The sequence below is a fragment of the Paramormyrops kingsleyae genome, chromosome 1, assembly GCF_048594095.1.
Source record: "Paramormyrops kingsleyae isolate MSU_618 chromosome 1, PKINGS_0.4, whole genome shotgun sequence".
In the NCBI taxonomy this organism is placed as follows: Eukaryota; Metazoa; Chordata; class Actinopteri; order Osteoglossiformes; family Mormyridae; genus Paramormyrops; species Paramormyrops kingsleyae.
This window is the reverse complement of record NC_132797.1, coordinates 9,982,537-10,001,536: the sequence shown is the minus strand read 5'-3', so window position 1 is coordinate 10,001,536 and position 19,000 is coordinate 9,982,537. Positions and strand designations below refer to the sequence as shown.

At 45.3% G+C, this 19,000-nt stretch overlaps 1 protein-coding gene and 1 long non-coding RNA gene across 3 annotated transcripts; one reads left to right on the top strand and one right to left on the bottom strand.

The window, feature by feature from the left end:
• Nucleotides 1–497: 497 nt before the first annotated feature.
• LOC111853394 (laminin subunit beta-1-like) lies at nt 498–18,888 on the bottom strand. Of its 2 annotated transcripts, none has more exons than XM_023830216.2 (33): nt 18,739–18,888; nt 17,748–17,920; nt 16,914–17,052; nt 15,959–16,032; nt 15,458–15,646; nt 15,283–15,346; nt 14,639–14,841; nt 13,966–14,086; nt 13,438–13,626; nt 13,092–13,268; nt 12,842–12,954; nt 12,648–12,727; nt 11,982–12,117; nt 11,733–11,891; nt 11,509–11,636; nt 11,301–11,421; nt 10,941–11,118; nt 9,745–9,888; nt 9,066–9,297; nt 8,713–8,870; nt 8,411–8,635; nt 8,073–8,290; nt 7,729–7,825; nt 4,845–5,214; nt 4,344–4,528; nt 3,978–4,219; nt 3,571–3,777; nt 3,243–3,387; nt 2,796–3,003; nt 2,517–2,658; nt 1,370–1,546; nt 1,061–1,220; nt 498–936 (listed from the first exon to the last, which is right to left on the bottom strand). In XM_023830216.2, exons 1-33 carry the CDS (start codon nt 18,764–18,766, stop codon nt 797–799), a joined length of 5,322 nt encoding a protein of 1,773 aa, XP_023685984.2. In that variant the 5' UTR covers nt 18,767–18,888; the 3' UTR covers nt 498–796. The 2 variants fall into 2 exon arrangements, with proteins under 2 accessions (XP_023685984.2, XP_023685985.2); XM_023830217.2 differs by having other exon boundaries at nt 2,796–3,000.
• On the top strand, nt 8,803–9,705 carry LOC140587655 (uncharacterized). The gene is made up of 2 exons (XR_011989351.1): nt 8,803–8,940; nt 9,032–9,705. It is a non-coding gene; the product is annotated as an uncharacterized lncRNA (long non-coding RNA).
• Nucleotides 18,889–19,000: the final 112 nt, after the last annotated feature.

Sequence of the window (19,000 nt, the reverse complement as noted above, 5' to 3'; positions counted from 1 at the left end):
ATAAAGTTTATTTACTAATATTTTTTTGCAAAGGAATAAATAAACAACTACTGGACACATTCAACAACATGCCGTGTTAGGAAACTAGAAAATGCCACAGGCACACTGCAAATTCCAAATGTAAGGTAAAACATCTTCAGGACTGAAAACATTGTTTTCTCATTGTTTTATAAAGGTGTTTGACTATGTGAAGTATGCTGTTTTTCTGCTTCAGAGAGACTCTATGTTCATCTTGTACCCATGTTGTGAGCCAATCATTATCTGTTTGAGAGCCCTGCACTTCATTAAGGAATGTAAAGGATGACCTGCTGGAGGTGTTACGTTAGCAACCAAGTGTGTATGAATATCTGCGAGTAAAGGGGAATTTTGTGAGCAGAACATGATAGTTGGAGGTTTAATGTAACATTCTGAAGATAAAGTCCTGTTTTAGTTGTGTGAGACACATATTGTGAAACTGTCGGTTTCACAAGATCTCATGGGAAATAAACATTAGGACAGAAAGTGCTTCAGCTTTTATATCACACTTTTGGTCCTACATTTTGAATGAACATTTTAAACACATGGTGTAAATATTTTAATTGTTCTTTTAAAAAAAATTCAACTACATGGTCAAAAACTGAATAAGTGATTGCATTCAGTTCTTTGTTTTAACATGATATAGTGTAGGAATTGTTAAAGGTGATTTGGTTCTCATTATAAAAGTTTTTATGAATCAACACATTGCTTAGGCTCTCCGGGTGTTCAGTTTCATGGTGAGTCTATGAAATCAGGAGCTTTGCTGGGCTCTGTCGCACAGTTAAAACACACAGGTGCTGTACATCGTGACTTTGCTGCTGATTTCCTGTAGCAGATCTTGAATGGTTTTCTCCAACTTTGCCAGCTCACCTGCCTTGTCCTCTAATACCTTCTGATTCTCTTCATATGATTTTTCTAAATCTGGAAAAAGAGTTTAAAAACGAATTTTCATCGAAGTTAGTGTGAATCCCCTAAGGATTCCTACTCAGAGATCTTGTGAAAATATTCAAGTGTATATACTAATTATGTACATTGACTCTCCCACCTTCCAGTAGCTGCAGTCTGCTGCTGGCCTGGGACAGCATCTCCTTTGCCTGCTGCTGCAGCTGCTCTGCCCTCCTCCTGGCACCAGCCACACCATTGGCTTTCTGGCCTATCAGATTCTCCACTGAGATGTACTTTTCCTGCAACTCTTTGTCCAGCTCCTGTCAATTTACAAGTTGGTTAAATTGCTTTGCTTAAAAAAAAAACTATCAGATAGAAACTGTTGCAACAGTATGCCAAGAGATTAACATTAGGTTTTGAAAAGCAGAGGAAGTGCAAAGCAGGAGTCGGTTTTATCTCTGGTACGCACTATTCTGACTTGTTCGGCCTCTTGACCGATCTTCTTCGCCAAGCTCTCCGTTTGCTCAGCGCTCAGGGTATTTGTTTGGGCCTTCATCTTTATCATATCCAGGTTTTTCTCCAGTTGCAGCAGCCTCTGGGTGGCGTTGTTCAGTTTAAACTCTGAGTTTGCCGTTTCAGACTCCACCTGAGATGGCGTAGAAGGGACATCAAGTTCTTTTTGGTACAAAATCCCTTTAAGGCAAACTACTTCAGTTAGGCTACTAACTAATTCCCAATAATTGTCTGCACACAGACTCTACACCAGTGCACAGTAGTCCTGGCTGGGCATTTGCCATGTGGTGTGAATTTTTCATAGACCACCATACTGTAGCATTGTTGAAAGAACAGCTGTAATGTTTAAATAGACAGCAAATGATATAGTATTGTACAGAAGCACTATGTATTGTTGTAAAGAGTGTATTGAGTAGTGACCCCTGTTAACTTTGCATACCCTTCTCAGAAACAGTTAAAACTATTATAAATGTAACTTCAGCATTATAGTATTTACAGCTACTGCTCCAGTATGTGCCTGAAAATTTGGATTACGTGTAATATAATTAGGTATGCGTTTCAATGCATATCGGCAAAACAAAATCGATTTATCACGGTACTAATTATAAAAATCATACCAGTTAAGCAAACATGTTGTTACCAAGCTAAATATATGGCAATAATCAATTAAATGTGTCTCCATGGAGCTACTGTAATATACGGTTAACATCAATAAAACACATAGCTATCTAGTTAAATATACATTATTAACATAATAAAACATGTCAGTTATACTATAAAGCTAAATGTAAATTATTTTTATAATAGCCTATTTAATAAAAATATGCATTTTTAAAAACATTCATAAACACATTTTATTGATGTAAACGCTTGCTGCTGCAGTAAGGTTGAACCTGGGAAAAAATTACTGTGATATTTCATGAAACCACCAGAATCGTAAAAAATAATGCGATACAAATTTTTGGTCATACCGCCCAGCACTAGTGCACAGGTGTCCCCCACTGGAGCTTTTGAATTCTTCTTTCCAGCACTGACAGCCACGTGAACAGAATTCTGGGGATTAGCTGCTGTTTAGGCTTACTGTTGCATTCTGGGATACTCACTGTTGTCAGCAGGTCCTGGGTGCCCTTAATGTTGTTGTTAGCCTGTTTAATGGCTTTGGAGGCAGCAGTCTGGGCACGTTCCGCCTTCTCCAAGGCCTCCTTTACCATCATGGCTGTGTCCTTCACATTATTAGCTTCCTCACTACAACAGAGGGTCAGCGGTTTATATCAGGAGTTCTGAGAGTAAATGTGAGGAATATTTCTGTACTTACACCCCCCCCGTTTTCAGGGACTGCCCTGCTTCCTCCCTACCCCCTAGTTTCACTATCCTGCTCTCACCTGGCCTTGTGGGCTTGGGCCAGCAATGCTTCAGCTCTCTGAATGTCTGCCGCACTCTGGCTCAGAACGTCATCCACCTCTGTTAGGTTGCTCACACGTTCCCGGATCTCATCCGTCAGATTCTGCAGCTGAGCTGGTGTCGTGGGCATTTGCATCTCTAGCACTTGGTTAGCCACGATTTCAATGCTCTCTGGGTCTGCACCATCTTCTGTGGTCATAGGGAGACCAAAGAACATCACTCGAAGAAATTCCAATGATTCACTCGCTTACTTTTTACTCACTTAGTAATTGTTAAGGCATAACACAGTTATTAGAGTTCCTAATGGAAACTCTAAATTATGTAGATAATCTACCTGCCAAAGGAAGTGGGTTCTCCACCATAACACTAGATGAAATATTGAGGTAATTTTTAAACATCTGAGATATTCAAACTGAATGGACACTTACGGGTGAGAAAGTCCCTGATCTGTTTGATCAATTTAAGCAGTTCCTCATTGCTTTGGTCCACACGCTGCTTGGTTGCATTGCTTTTAAGAAGAACCTCCTGAGCATTTGCTTTGGCTTTGTCTGCCTTCACCTTTGCCTCTGAAACCTGGTGGTGGTATTGGGGGGGGGGGGTGTAGTTAAGCACCCGTCGGTGGTTAAGTGGATCGGCAATACTTCTCAGGCAACATGTACAGGGTAGTCACAATTTCTTCTTTAGAAACACTATGTTTTATAAAATGTTAATCAACCTTTTCATTTTGTGCTGATAGTAAAGACAATGGAAGCCTACCATCCTGGAGAGTTTGTCCACCTCCTTGAGAGCACTGAGGATCTCCTTGTCAAAGTCTTTTGCTTTCTGCCAGGCATTGTGGGCGATGGAGACTAGGCCGTCACATCCATCACCCCCACACTTCTTGGTGCCATCATCGTTGAGGCAGGTCAGCCCCCCACAGGGAGATTCAGCACAGCTCTTGGAGCCTGCTGGTCGTCCGCATGTCTAGAGGAAAGCATATAGATATGGACTAATCAAGGAACTCAACCTCTTCATCTTTTGTTCTGTGTGTGTACTTTCAGTCAGCCACTTATTCAGAATAAACTCTCTTTTTGCTTACGTGCTGGAACCAACAGAGAGAAAAATCATGCCAATCCCAAAACTGTATATAGCCATTAAGACGTTTGGAATTCCTAAACCATCACCTTTTCATTGAGATCTTTCAGGTCAAGAGTTTCTAGCTGATTAGCAAGCTCATCCAGTGTCCTTGTGTGATTCTCCTCGTTTTGGTCAAAGTCTTCCTTGATTTCATTAATCTTCTCCTCCACCATCTTCCGGAGCAAGGTAGACTGCTGCACTATGCTGTCGGCATCCGTAGTGGAGGCATTCACGAGTGCCTCTGAATCTATGGACTGCTGGTAGTACTTGGTGATGCTGTCCATTGCTCCTTAAAATACATTGAAGAGCAGCAATTTTAAATGACCAGAAACATTTTCCAGCAGAAACCTTTTAAACTGCAATATTATAAAGTGCATTAAGCCAGACATTGCCCAATCCACCTTGGTACCCACCCTGTACATCTGAATTCTTCACAAAATCCACCTGCTCCTGCAGGTCTTTGACTGTCTTCTGTAGCATCAGAGCTTCCTCACTGAGTGAGTCCAACTTTATGCTAGTGCTGTTGGCATCTAACCAGACATGACTGAGGGCCTCCTCTGTAATGTTCAGCTTGGTGTCCATTTTTGCTAGCAAGTTTCTGAGAGAGGGATATTAGAAAAAAATGCAGTCATTCTGTTACATGTTAGAACCTATGCATGAAGAGTAATTGATTTACAGTGAGGGACAAGGAGTAATTGTTCAAAATGTGATTTAAACTACTATTAGAAATCAGGCATGCTGCAGGAATTCTTTTAGTTACTCAGATTTACAAGCTTGCGTCTCTGACCTAATCAAAACCCTGTGCCGAACTGTGTGAAGTTCTTACTGTATATGAACAACTTCCTTCTCATTGTCTGATTCCTGCCTGTAACAAACTGATTGCTGCCCTCAAATTCATACAGTAGGTACCAAACCTTGATTCCTCTAGAAGCTTCTGGATTTCTGTGAGAGGCTGGGTGGCTGGATTCTGGGCCAGGATGGCCCTGATGGCACCAACACTCTGCTCCATGTTGTCGATGGTGTCCTGATAGGGCCCGATAACGCCGCTGACCTTGAGAGTGTCCACCTTCTTCAAAAGTTGCTGTGTCCTGTTGGTGAGATCACTGACGACCTGGTCCCACACAGCAAAGCACTCGTGGCAGCGGACGCAGTCAGGGAATTCGCCCGTGTAGCCTCGCGCACAGGTGTCACACCGGGGACCAGCCACGCCCTCCACACACACGCAATGACCTGTGGTCTTGTGGCACTGCTCCATGGAGATGCCCCTAGGGTCACAGTCACAAGCTGCAAAAGAACACACATCCTTTAAAAAGGCTGAAGCACTGGTTAAAAAGCTGTTGACCTACACACAAGCACATGTTCATCAAACTCAGAGACTTGGATATAGGGTTTGGGTTATAAGTGCATTGTATTTGGAATAAAAATGCAGTCCTCTCACTTGATAGATGCATTTTACTTGCAGATGTGGAGTTACAGTCTGCTTCAGACAGGGTTCACTTCTGTAAATCAATGCATTATTTAAGCAGTAACTAGGAATATACTGATATCAGCATCAGGTATCGGGCCGATACTGCGCTCATATACTCATACTCGTAAAAATTGTCCGATACCAAGAGCCGATACCACTTAATTGCTACATTACGCTAAAACTCAGAACTGCGACATTTTGTCAGACTAAGGTCTGTTCTGCTAAAGTGTCAAGAGGAGGGGACAGCACGTCATTTAACACAAGCAGTTTGATCAAACATCTAAAGACGTACCATAGTGCAGAGTACATGTACACGGAGTCTGCTAATGCTAACAGAGAAAGACCGCAACAACAAACTTTAGCGCAAATTCTGGAGAAGCGAGAAGAAATTAATCTGAAGCGTTATTTATATCTATCTCCCTTTATATCTTTATAAATTTATATCTTATCTCCCTTTAGGGGTAAAGAGAATTTTGTCTCCTTTGACCTGAACCTTCTGTCACCAAGGCTTTCGGAGATAACATAGTGTCTTCTGTCAACACACATAAGCACGCACACGGCATTAATTACTAAATATGTCATACTCTTATCTTATACTGCAAATAATATTATAAAAAGAGAAATCATAATTGTGAAGCTCCAGTTCCTTACACAACACCACATTTAGAAAAAGTGAGGAATCAGAGGCAGGTTGGGAACACTCTATGGAAGCGACGCAGATGTTTGCACACCCACTCTCAGGCTCCCCAAACGGCAGAGGGAGGCAGAACAGCTGTGGGGCTGGGATGATGTCATGAAAGAGTAGAGTGATTACGGGCAGCACTGTGACAGGATGTATGGACACTAAGCCATGCAGTGCAGAAGCCTTTTCGTGAAATGGACCAGCAGCTGATTCCCATGCCTGTCGGCACATCTGTGCTGTGTTATTGTACACGTGCCACCATGGTTACGTGGGTGGGGTTTCCCATATGGTTCTCATTTCTGAGAACTCTCCACTCCTCAAGCGTGTAGAACTTATTTGCCTGGGCAAGAGAACATGACCAAGAACTTGTAAACAGAACAGGCCCGGGAGGACACTGCTCTTTCAGAACACGCTTCCGTTTCAGCTGGACCCTACAGATAAAATGCAAAACTTCAGCTCTGATACCATCATTTTTCATGATGATCCAGTTTACAAAATGTAAATCTAGTTAAGCCATCCATGGACAGGATGCCAGTCCATCATAGCAAGTGGCAATCAGAGAATCTCAATCACTAGAGCACTAGTAATGGGAAACACACAGTAAACAGACTGGGGGTTAAAGCGGATGAATCACCGCCATGCATCCTGACTTACAGAAGAACCCCTTCCACCATGTACTCATCTTGGGACTAAATGGAATGTAAATGCAGAAACGCTAAAGACTCACTACTCATCCTGGCACTGCAATTTAAACACAGGAACGGCCACTGTGCATGAGAAAGGGAACATGACAAACTCGCCTAATGATCTAGTTTCTCATGCACAGCTTTCCAGTTTTGCAATTTTGCAGTGCAAACATACAGCTGAAAGTGAGCAGGTCTGCTGTGACTGAGGACTGGCAGACAATTCAGGGCTCATTTCTGTAACTAACCACTGGCAGAATTATCCTTGGTAGAGTGACCTTGTGCTGGTACAACCAGCAGGAATTGGGTGAAGCAATTTCTTCCATAACTGGTTAAGACACAGATGGCTGCCTGTACACTCTCAGTGAAGGCAGGCGGCACTGTTACACTTCATCTCACTGCAAGGCTTTGACATGCACCACATTTAAGCACATCTGGTTTCCATTCACATTGACATGGGATTGGGGGAGGCGGCTTCTCCATGACCAGTGCCCCACTATTCCCACATTACAGAACTTCTAAGCAGAAAAGAAGCACATTTGTTGTATTACATTTATGTAACTACTGTAATTTACTGTAAAAATCCACATTCGTACAACCCTGTCTATACAAAATAGTGACAGTGCACATTTAAAACACTGTTTATTACTGCTGTCAACATTAAACGCTTTTTTTCAATCCTCCACCATTCATGTACAGCACCGAAAATACTCGTGACCTTCTGTTTAAGGACCTCCATATTCTATCATGCTGGTGACCCTTGCCCTGTTGTCAGGCTCCTCTGAGATAGGAGGTGCTGTGGAGAATATCTGACAGCAGCCAAGTGCATTCCTGGAAAAGTTACCGACTTGGAGCAGACACAGGGGCACAGACATCGTGGTGACAGTTGTTGATCACTTAGGACAAGCAATGTGGGCCAGAGAATTCACTAAAATGACAAAACGTTGAACCGGTGGTTCACTTACCCTGACATTTCACATTGGGCTCACCCCAGAAGAGCTCCCTGCACTCACGACAGGTTTTGCCCCCAAACCCGGGTTTGCAGTAGCACTGGCCTGTAACCTGGAGACATCACATTGTGTCAATGGGGTCTGGCTGTACTAAGGCCAGTAAGTCTTTGAGAGTAACATGGGGGCTTAGATGCAAGGATAGTGGCTAGGGTTAACATTATAGCTTGGGTTTTAGCTTAGGGTTATTGTCTATTTACTTGAAACAAGTTCAAACATCAGGACTGAGACCTAAGGTAGAGTAAGGACTAAGACCTAAAGTGCAGTAGGGACAGGGATCAAACCGGGCAGCCACAGCTCACATTGCTGCAGGACGTCCTGAAAGAGTTCTCAGGGTCACAGTCACAGGGCTGGCAGCCAGCACCGCTGGACAGATTCCAGGTATCTGGGGCACACTGGTCACAATTCTGCCCCACCACATTGGGAAGGCAGGGGCACTGCCCAGCGATTGGATCACAGTGACACTCTCCTTCTGAGAGACAGGTTCCATTCTCCGTTCCCAGGTAGTTACATGCACATTCTGGGGATAGAACAGGCGCACATTCAGAGAAGCCTATTAGTAACAAAAAATCAGTAATAAACACTGTGTATACTTTCAGGAATTTTCAACTCATTAACTGGGCCCAAACTGTCCACTCACTCCTGCAGCTCTGTGAGAGTGCATCGCCATAGTAACCCTTTTTGCAGCGGTGGCAAGCTTCACCCTCCGTGTGGTACAAGCACTTCAGGCAGACACCCAAACTTGCATCACAGGACCCCGGGTCCAACATGTCAATGTTATTGCTGCACTGGCATGGTGAGCAATGCCCGCCCGCTTCATGGGGGTTTCCATAGTAACCTGGAGCACAGTCCTCACACCTGGACCCTACAGGTGAGACAGATGTTCAAGTCAAATGTCGTGCTGAAACTCACACAGTGTTACCAAACTGTGAGTATTTTTACCTCTGTATCCAGGACTGCAGGAACAGAACACCTGGTAGGAGTGGTGATAACAGCCCGTGGCAAACTGCCGTCTGCTGCCCGGCCCATCGGGACACATGCAGGGCCGGCAGTGATCACCAGAACCCAGCACTGCGTCACCATGGTAACCGCTGAGACACCTGTGGATAAATGTGGTGTCACCACACTGTTCGAGTCTGGACTTTGGGCCACTGGATTCTTTCCAATCTGGTAGGTCACAAAGGACTGGTTTCATTCAAGCTCACAGGATTCCTCTGCGGTTATCGTTACGGTGTGTAGAATTGGACTAATTCCTCTCCAGCCTCCCTTTCATAGCCTGACTGGGGCTCCCTGACCTCTCGCAGCTGTGCCCAGCTGTGTGGTCCCGGCAGCCCAGACACTCCCCCGTGTTGGGATCGCAGTACTCTGCATGGCCATTGCAGGTGCAGGGCCGACAGCTGGGGAAACCCCAGTGGCCTGGGAGGCAGTGGTCACACCGGTGGCCGTCGGCACCATGGATGCAGTGGCACTGCCCCGTCACCTTGTCACAGAAGGGATTCACAGCGCCCAGGGAGTGGCAGTCGCATGCTGGAGGCGGAGAGGAAGAAACATGCTGCAGATACGCAGTCTGCAGGGTATCACACACACACTCACAATGCTTTCTTAAATGCTGGTTTCAGTCATTGTATGACTATAGAAACAACAGATAAACAGGTTATCTGATCTGAAATGTCGGCCCGCTCTCGGCTCTTAAGGAATACAGCTTTGAACAGAACTGGATGTGGTACAGCTGGAAACCCCACAGTTTGTCCTGGAACTGAACTTAGCCTCCCTCCTTCCTCCCTGCATTGTGGTATTAAGGCAGGATGCCAGACTGTAAAAACCATTTGTTGTTATGTCAGATAGTTACATTAGGATGAATCAGTATATGGAGGACTGATTAGCCCCTGATTGCAGATTTTTGAGCAAATAAATTTCAGCCAGGGTTGAATTGTCCATCATGCTCAGACCAAGTGTAAAAAAAAAGGGACTCACGTCTGCAGCCATTGGGCCCAAACTGGAAAGTGCCGGGGGCGCACTGGTCACAGTTCTTGCCTACCACATTGGGGTGACACAGACAGTGTCCCCCGTGGGGGTCACAGAAGCTGCTGAGGGATCCCTGGAGGTCACATTGACAGGCTGGGGGGAAAAGGGGGAATGAAATGGGTTGAAGAAGGCATTTACAGACATACTTCAGAACATACATTGAAACATTAGTACAGTCAAACTTCGTTACAACGTACCTCGGGGGACATTAAGAATTTGTACGTTATAACCATAGTACATTGTAACCAAGTCCCTTAAAATGAATGATAGAACACAAAATGTATATAAAAAAACTTTATAAAACACCCCTCAAGTTGACACTATGACATACAGCTTGTGTAGTTTGAAGAAGATAGTTCCTATTCTGAATAGGAACTATATTCTTCAAACTAGGTTAATATCAGTTACTCATAGACAGCCGACATAACGCAAAATCCACTGCCGGCTTATCGTTCAAATCACCTTACTGGAACCTAATGTCAAACCGAAATTATGCACCTGTATGATTCAGTTGGCTGAAATAAATTTCAATACCATGACACCTGCATGCAAAACCATGAAAAACGGGGGCTGCATGCAAGGAGTCCGGCCGGCGTGGAATGCTTCGTGAGGATAGGTTCATACAGTTAGGCGTTGCTAAGCGATGTAGATGACCGGCAACAGCCGATTCTGAATTGTGCGCGCGGTCGGAAGATGAGGCTGTACGTTGTAACGAAGGTCAGTTTGCCTATTTTCCTCTGAAAATCATACATTATATCGAAGTTTACGCTGTAAAGGTGTACGTTCTAAGCGATACCGGCAAATGGAATAATGCATTACGCGAATTCGGGACATTGAAATTTGAACGTTGTATTGGTGTAAACGTTATAAACGGGGTACGTTGTACCGAGGTTCGACTGTATTTATGCCCTATTCCTGACCGGTTTATTCATTTGAACCATTTTGCTACTCCAATGTTTGTTCATTATGCCAGTTAGGCCCTAAGTCTCACTGAAGGGGGAATATGAGGAAGATGCTAGTCTCTTGATGAAATGACCAATATGGCAAGCATTCATTGAGGAGTTACCATCAATCAAATTATGCCTAATCTGAAACTTGAAAGTGTGCATGACAAGGTGGACACACTAAGCCATGCATGCCCATACCTAAGGAGCCCTGGTGCAGCAGCTCTGAAATGCTGAAGATGAAACTCTTGCAGATGTCTGTCATGGGTGTCTTCACCACACTCTGGCTGTTCTCCAGGCAGCGGTAACGCTTGAATGTTTCCCATTCCTCATTCCTGGAAAAGATCTCCATGCTCTCCAAGTGGGGCATGAGCACGATCTGTGGAAGACAGGACTCAAGTCTACCCAAGGCACTCCAGAAGAAAATGGCTCAATATTAATACCACAAAACAGAGTGGACCAGTCATGTGACCACAGAAGTGTCATACATGGCTGGTATAGCAGTATAAAACTTTAAAACACAGCAGGTAAGCTCTAGGGTGTTTGGGGATAAACACTCACAGAGTCAATGAGAATATAGGGGTCTTGGATTTCCGTTAGGGGTGAATAGATGGGCAAATTTAGTCGGAGGGTATAGTTCAGCCCTTTCTCGAAACACACAGGTCTTTGAAACACAGCATATCTGTAATGTAAATACAGAAATGTCAAACAAGACCCCTCACCATCCCACCATATGGTGGTGCTCATGTGGAAAAACCTGAGACTCTACCTGGATCCAGATGGAAGGGACATCATCTGGCTGTCATCATCCAGCCGGCTGTCAGCACAGGGGCTGTCTGCCGTGATCACGCCAGGTCTAGTCACTGTTACAAGTGCCTCCTCCCATTGGTCGGGCAACTAAGGCAAAAGGAAAAGTCATAATGAATGCAGATCATAAGGAACATCATAACATATAATTAAGAAATGCAGGGTCATCCCTGTGCCATTTCTCACCTGAGGCTCATAACGGACCAGGATGTCGTATTTCATGGAGCTGGGAATGTTGTCGATGCTGAATTCCAGGACCCCCCCCTCTGAGACTTTCACAAGTCCAGTTCCAGTCCAGGTAGGGTCCCTGTCCTGGGGGTGGAGTCTCTGGACCACGGTCATATCCTGACAGCACACGCAATTCACACAAGTGGGCACCTAAGACTGGATAGTCGATTAAAAAGTAAGGGTATGAGAACATTAGGTGGAACTCACAGGTTTCAGCTTGGCCTCCTCTGCTTCATAGATGTAGTGGTCCAAGGCAATGGAGTAGAACCCAGATTCTGGCTGATTGCATTGGCGGCCAATGGTGTGTTTCCGACATGGACACTGTCCTGTTTCAGCAGAGCAGCTGGAGAGGAATTAGAATTTGGTGATCAGTGATGAGTGTTGACACACCACAACACACAGTGCACAACAACAAAATGTGTCTTCTGCATTTAACCCATATGTGACATCATGATATAGCAGGGGCCCGCTAATTCAACACCCAGGGAGCAGTGCTGGGGGGGGAGTCAGTACCTTGCTGCACTTCCCTAACCATTAGGCCAACACTGCCCCAAGATGGAGGATTCTTACAGCATCTCACCAAAAGTTCCTGAACAATCCTCAAAACCTTCATTAATACCACAATATATTCATTCCACAGTCACTTGTCTGTTGGAGTTACACAACAGGATCTCCACATTAGAGAAACTGCTAGAGGAAACCCCTACAATGTGAAATGTATCAGCCAGAAGCAAGCTATTACTGACAGCCTGCCACTTCTGCTGAAATCCTTCTGCCCTTATATTGTGTGTGTTTCTTAGGCAGCCATAACACCTCTGTGGCTTTGAATGTTGCAACAAGACAGATGGCTCCAAGCGCCAAAGGCAAACATACCTGTTGTTAATGGCTCCTCCTTCATCACAGTCACATGGCCTGCAGCCATCCATGTCATTGCTGAGTCCCCAGTGTTGCGGCTGTCGGGTAAGACCACATTAAGAGCACATCCCTTTATAGCCTGAGCTTAGCTAAAGTGTTAGTTTTGAGCCAGATGTCCTTAAACATAATCGGGCCAGCTTATGGTCACTAACCAGACACTGGTCGCAGTTTCGGCCGGTCACCAGCCGCTTGCAGAAACAGTTCCCTGTGTCCGTGTCGCAGGGGCTCCCTCCTGGAATAGTGCCAGGTAGATTGCAGGTGCATGCTGGGAAAGAAAGTGGAAAGAAACCCCCATTTAGCCATTTATGCATCGATTGGTCTCTTGCTCAAGTTAGAGGAAACAGAGAGGAATGGCTGCCACTTAAGAATGCCGGAACGAGAGCGTGGAGGATAGGCACTCACGTAGGCAGCCAAGTTGGTGCTCGCTCAGCCCATAGTGGCCCTGCCTGCACTGGTCACAGCGCTCTCCCTCCACGTTTAGCTTGCAGCGACACTGTCCCGAGATCAGGCCAGCCAAGACATCTGTCATGCTGTCGCAGATGCCACCATTCAGGGAGCCGATGGGGTCGCAGTTGCAGCCTGAAGACAGACACACAAGTACAGAAGGACAGATGAATAGACACAAAGGAATACAATGTGGGTGCGGTTCTCAGCCCTGAATGTGGCCACGAAGCTCCTTATTCGTGTCTAGTCTGAACCTCAAGGTGACTGGAGTAAGTTAGGGAGCTCTACTGTGAGGGAGACGTACGTTCACAGACAAGCGGGTCACGGATGTCTCTCTCGGGGTTCAGGAAGTAGAGCGGCTTGCACTGCTCGCAATTACGGCCCATGGTGTTGTGGTGGCAGTGGTCACACACACCGCCACTCACATTGCCCGTGGACATGTACACCTCCATGTCAAAGTGGCATGTCTCCGAGTGCTGGTTGCAATTGCATCCTGTAGGAGAGAGGGGACGGGTCAGGCAGTTGGCTGAACTCTCGCGAACCCGTCAGCCAGGAAGCAGAACTGGTCACACTCTAGGCAGGTATGACACGCGACAAAGATACAGTAACTGCAGTTAATGACTTAAAGAGTGGACCAGCCCAGCGCCAGCTGAAGTCAAACAGCTTCCCGGTGTAGCCTTTTGGGCCAGCTTCTTCTGCAAGGTGAATTACACAGAAACTGTCCAAATCATGAAATATAACAATGCACCGTCAGCCTTGTTCTCTTATGCCCTGTGCCTCTCCTGCATGCACTGTCAACACAGTACACAACCATGACCAGAGGCAGACCTACTTTTGCATGCATTGGCGCTGTGTCCCTCTGCAGGCCGCCAGGGCAGATCCTGGTAGAAATCCTGGCACTTCTCGCAGTTCAGACCTATGGTGTTGTGCTTGCACACGCATTGTCCGTGAACCTGAATGCACACACATAGGGCTACATGAAGCTTGGGGCTGAGAGGGAATTGACTGAATCGGGGACTTAACTGCTTAACTGGTTTGAGGGAACAGAGGCCACACTTAAAAACTCACAAAGAGATTCCAGGTTCACCATAACAGCTGTAAATACTTTGGGTTCGGCAGTTTGCCTGTAGCTCTTTACTCACGATACCATTGCGGCTGCTTCACATGAGATTCCATTCATTGTTTTGTGATAGAATGATGCTATTTTAAAGCATACCATGTGGACAGCTCAACCAGGCATCTACTGTTGGACAGCATTCACAGTACGTCCTACTGTATATGACTCTGTTACCAAGTTTATGGCTGGCATTATAGACTGATGGGTAATGAATACAAATAAAAATGGTTTATAGGATAAGTGTTAGGCTAACAGGTCTTATCCCAGATTTAGATGGTTTGTGTTTGACTGGCAACATAAACATGAAGGTGCAGATTCTTGAACTGAGTGGCGTGAGTTAACCCTGGTTTTATGTGGGAGTGAATGCACACACATGTGGTTCACTCACCATACCCTCCATGTCCACCTCAGACTCAGTGATGGGAGCGCACTGCGAGGCGTGTCCGTAACAGAAGCAGTTCCCGCGGACCACCATGTCGTATAAGGCATAGTAGTACTTCTCCCTTATCTCCATCCGTGAGTCCAGAAGGTTGTCCCCCAGCGTGTGTAGCTTGACAAAATTTATCCGTAGGTTTGTGATCTTCAGCAAGCCTGGGTGCAAATTTCAGGAGGTGGGGGTGTGGGGGGACAGGAAAATCAATGCCACGTTTAAGTGACGACTTAATGAGTTGTTTGCAGATGTGTAAAAATGTGTTATCAGTATTCGCCACATCAACTTTCAGCTCAACCCAAAGAGTCTCTCTTTGGGCAGTGAGAGGTCCTGCATTCCCAGGCCTCCAGTGCATGTTCACATCTTTCCCCTGCGGCCTGTTTACTGACATAAAAGGCCTGTGAACAGCCACTTACTGTATAGAAGGACCTCTGTGGCGCAGAGGTCTTATGGGGGCCATTTCCTGTGTTAAATTCCATGTGAGCTACCAGTGGGTGGAAGCATGGACTCAAACAAAATGGAGCTCATAATCCTTTGCAGTGCCGCTGGGGTGGCGCCAGGGAACGAACCCACATGCAAATTAGTGGCCCCGGGTGACTTACTTTGGATCCTAACGCTATACGGATCTTCGATTTCAAATGCAGGATCCAAGACACGAAAGATAACCTTTAAAAAAGATGAGAGTCAGAGACAGGTTTGGAGAAACAGTATGTCTGTTACAACTAGGGAACTAAGAATCAGCCTGAGGTACTCAGACCGTCAAACTGCAGCAAATACCTCCCCCTCTGTTGAGGGCTCGATGTCCGAGTAACGAGAGTCACAGATGACGTCATCCACCTTCTTCATGGGGCCGCGAGAAATACCGGGAAAGGACAACTCGCAGTCGTAGGCAAAATAGCGGTACACTTGCCATTTTCTCCCAAAGTCCATAGACCTCTCTATTACCATGGCAGCAGGTCGGAAAGTCTGCAAAAAAACGCACTCATACAGTCAATGTTGCAATAGCCTATTGTGATAATGACCAACATGAGTATAGTGTTAAACATTATAAAACATATAAAGCTATGAGCCATTTAAAAGCCATGGGAGAAACATGCCTTTAAAATGTGAGCCAATAGGAACCAAGGAAGTGACCAGTGGCATATAGCTGACGTTGATGGACAGAGCATTACCCTCCCGTCCACTGCAGATATCAAAAGCTCGTCTCTCCCACCATCACAAAGCAGGAGATTCTGTTCAGTAAATTGTGACTAGATATGTTTTTGGATTCAGGATCACCTTGAAGGTCATGATGAGGTGGGTGAAGTGGAACTCAGCCTCTAGGTCCAGTTGGATGGTAACGTTCTCCAACCCTAAGGGGATGAGGAAGCGTAGCGCAAACAGAAACATCTGTGTGAGTGCAGTTAACGCTGCCAAGCTAAACACAAACCGGATCTGCAGGACAGTCACAGCATCAGTGCTAACTTCCTGTGGAACGAGCCAAAAAAAGTCTTAAGCATTAATTCCACACACAGCTGCACCACTTAATGAGTCCATAGTAACCACCTCGTGTCTGCTTCAGAAGAAGGCACTTCTCTACTAATCCTTCTTTAGAGCACTTAGCGGGACCTGTCATGTAGGATCGATTTATTTTAGTCACCCTAAGTGGGGTCTGGTGCAATCTGAATGACCGCTGGACAGCTGGGGAACTGAGCTTTCCAGGAAGCCAGAACCTCCCTTGCTTGTGTAGGATGAGGCTGGCTGAGCTACACGTAAGCCACATGTCAGGGAGAAATCAGGCTTGCATGGCTGTTACATGAGTGGGCTGTAATTCCCAAAATGCCGTCAATCGGCCTGCGGCCTCCAGATTCCCAGGCCCATCTGTGGTGCTGGCAGCCCCTGGTCTGATGAGACAACGGTTTCATTCTTTTCCCACAGAACGATTGTATCCATGTCTCCTTCAGCTCCAGTTTGCAGGGGTCTGATTTCCTCTGTTTATCTTAACTCATTTCATAGTATTACAAAACAGAGAGGCATATTTATGTATGTAATTTATAATAACAGGAAAAAAGCAAGGCCACCCTCTAAGGGCTGCCAAGATCAGCTCAAAAGGAGCTCTTATGTTTATTTAATCAGCCACCAAATCTATTCTTCCCAACATCGATAGGCTGATCAACCCATTAATTATGATGTTAGAATCACTCTTGACTAAGATGGTCAAATGGGAAAGGCTATATCCCACTTTAGAGCTCACCATTCTCAGCCTGCCACCAAGTCTTCAGGCGATTGGGGGCAAATGCTGTCACCACATTCTCGATTCGGTGGCTTTCTGTGCGTTGTGTGGCTTCGTCGTACATTTCCCTGGAGTCACACACAAAGCACTTTTTCTCATCCTAAGGAGGCGGCGGGGTGGGTTGGGGGGGTTGAAGAATGCAAAAGCCAATGAGAACACAAAGATGACATTCAAGGGCTTCAAAAGACATAACAAAAGAAAACCGTCTGGCCTCCTTTAAACTCACGAGGAAAATCTCAAGGCATGATGTTCACAACTGCTCAAATAATTATGTTTAATGAACGGTACTTCTTTATCTTAATGTAAGCAAATCTGTAAGTCCACATTTGCCAGTTCAGAACCAGCTAAGGACCAGCCAACATAATCTGTACCCCAGATGCAGACCTCACATGATTCTCTAAGCTTGCAGTTAGATTGCACAACTTTTTTTTTTTTTAAAGGAGAGAATGCATGGCATTGAAGGATAATGGATAATGGTGACTTTTAATATAATGGGCCTGTAAAGACTGTTCCACACGAAATATGAAAAATAAATAAGCAGGTGTTGGGGGTCACGGTTCACACTGTCCGTGGTCCCTTCCCGTGCCGTTTGGGTGGTGATGCGCGTGAAGGAGCACGTCTCATTTAACAGTCAATGTTAATTCGTTTTCCCTGACAAATTCAACTCACACGATAAACTGGCAATGACGGCACGATAAATCTTTAGGAGAGATTTAATGTGATATCAACTCATTAAAAGGGGAACTTGCACCAAAGGATTTTCCAGCCTGTCGAAGAACTTGCCATCCCATTCACCTGCAAGTGGCTGACGATGCAGAAGTGCTCCGGACCCTGTAGTCCGCAGGTGGAGGTTGCCGAGAGCCGCTGGGATCGGCCGATGAGCAGGTCGCCCGTCGCCGGGTAGCAGCTGCTCTCCGTGCATAGGTCTCTCATGTCGGGCACCTGGGCGCGGGTGACCGCAGCAAAACCTACACGGATTATAGATGGGTTAGGGTCAATGGGCATCGTTAGGTCCGAACACTCGGGGCTGTAGCAGAATTGTATTTTATCAGTGCTACATGCTTTGGTAAGCAAAATCATTAAATAATAACCTAAATAATAGCCCCGAGTATTTTTTTAAAAAACTTTTAACTTAGCCCATGACCTTTTCCATAGCCATTAGGCTAACTACCCTGGTTATGGTCATGCTACTAATACAATAAATAGTTTAATAATAAGAGACCGACACTTGACATAGTAGAAGGAGACAGTATATGTTTTAGGCCTAATTTAATTCATGTGAACAGTCTGCTGACCTAGTGAATTTTAATCAGTTATATAACGGTGCAAGTTTGAAAATAAGACTAAGGGCAATTTACATTTGATATTTCATTACAACAGTGTTACTTTCATGTTAAGTGTTAAATCTGTTAAGTGTTTCTGTGTTATTTAATGACATGCATTTAATTTCGTTTCAGACGTGAAACCAGCTGAAAGAAACTAGAAAACAGCATTTCGACCCTTAGTATCGAGGAAACCGGGGAGGCTAAGTTACAGTGTATGTGTACAGTATAAAAGATCTGATGATTGAGGAATGACTGAACTCCCAGACAGGAATTGCTTTTGTTCTGTTGAATTTCATTTACGTTAGTGATATTTAAAAACGAACGACTTACACAAACATCAGTCATTCAACATCACTTTTCTGAACGGTCCCCTGCTTCTTCCAAAATAACTACACATATACTGTACACAAGTTAGCCTCTGCCTGAATAATCTTCAGTACTACGTTATTTTTCATACTTACATAACGCAGCCGCAATATGGAACAGCATGTTCAGCAAACGCTCAGAGCGCCGTCCTCAGCGTCCGTCCCGCTCCCCGTCCCGAACTGGTGGGAGGGCGCCGATTTCCGCCGAGTCCCTCGGCCAAGCCCCCGTCCCAGCGCATCCCAGCCCGCCTCTGCCCCAGATGGGACCCCAAGAGCGTTTCACAATCAAAGCAAAACTGTAGGTGAAATCTATAACTGTGTTTTTGTATTCGGTGACTTTTACGTGTTGCACAATAGA

Coding starts and splice junctions, on each gene's coding strand:
- LOC111853394 (XM_023830216.2), bottom strand. CDS start 18,766: ATGCTGTTCCATATTGCGGCTGCGTTAT. Junction 12,118..12,647: donor GGAGGAGCCATTAACAACAG/GTATGTTTGCCT, acceptor ATTCCTCTCCAG/CTGCTCTGCTGAAACAGGAC. Junction 4,529..4,844: donor AAGCTTCTAGAGGAATCAAG/GTTTGGTACCTA, acceptor TCCCTCTCTCAG/AAACTTGCTAGCAAAAATGG.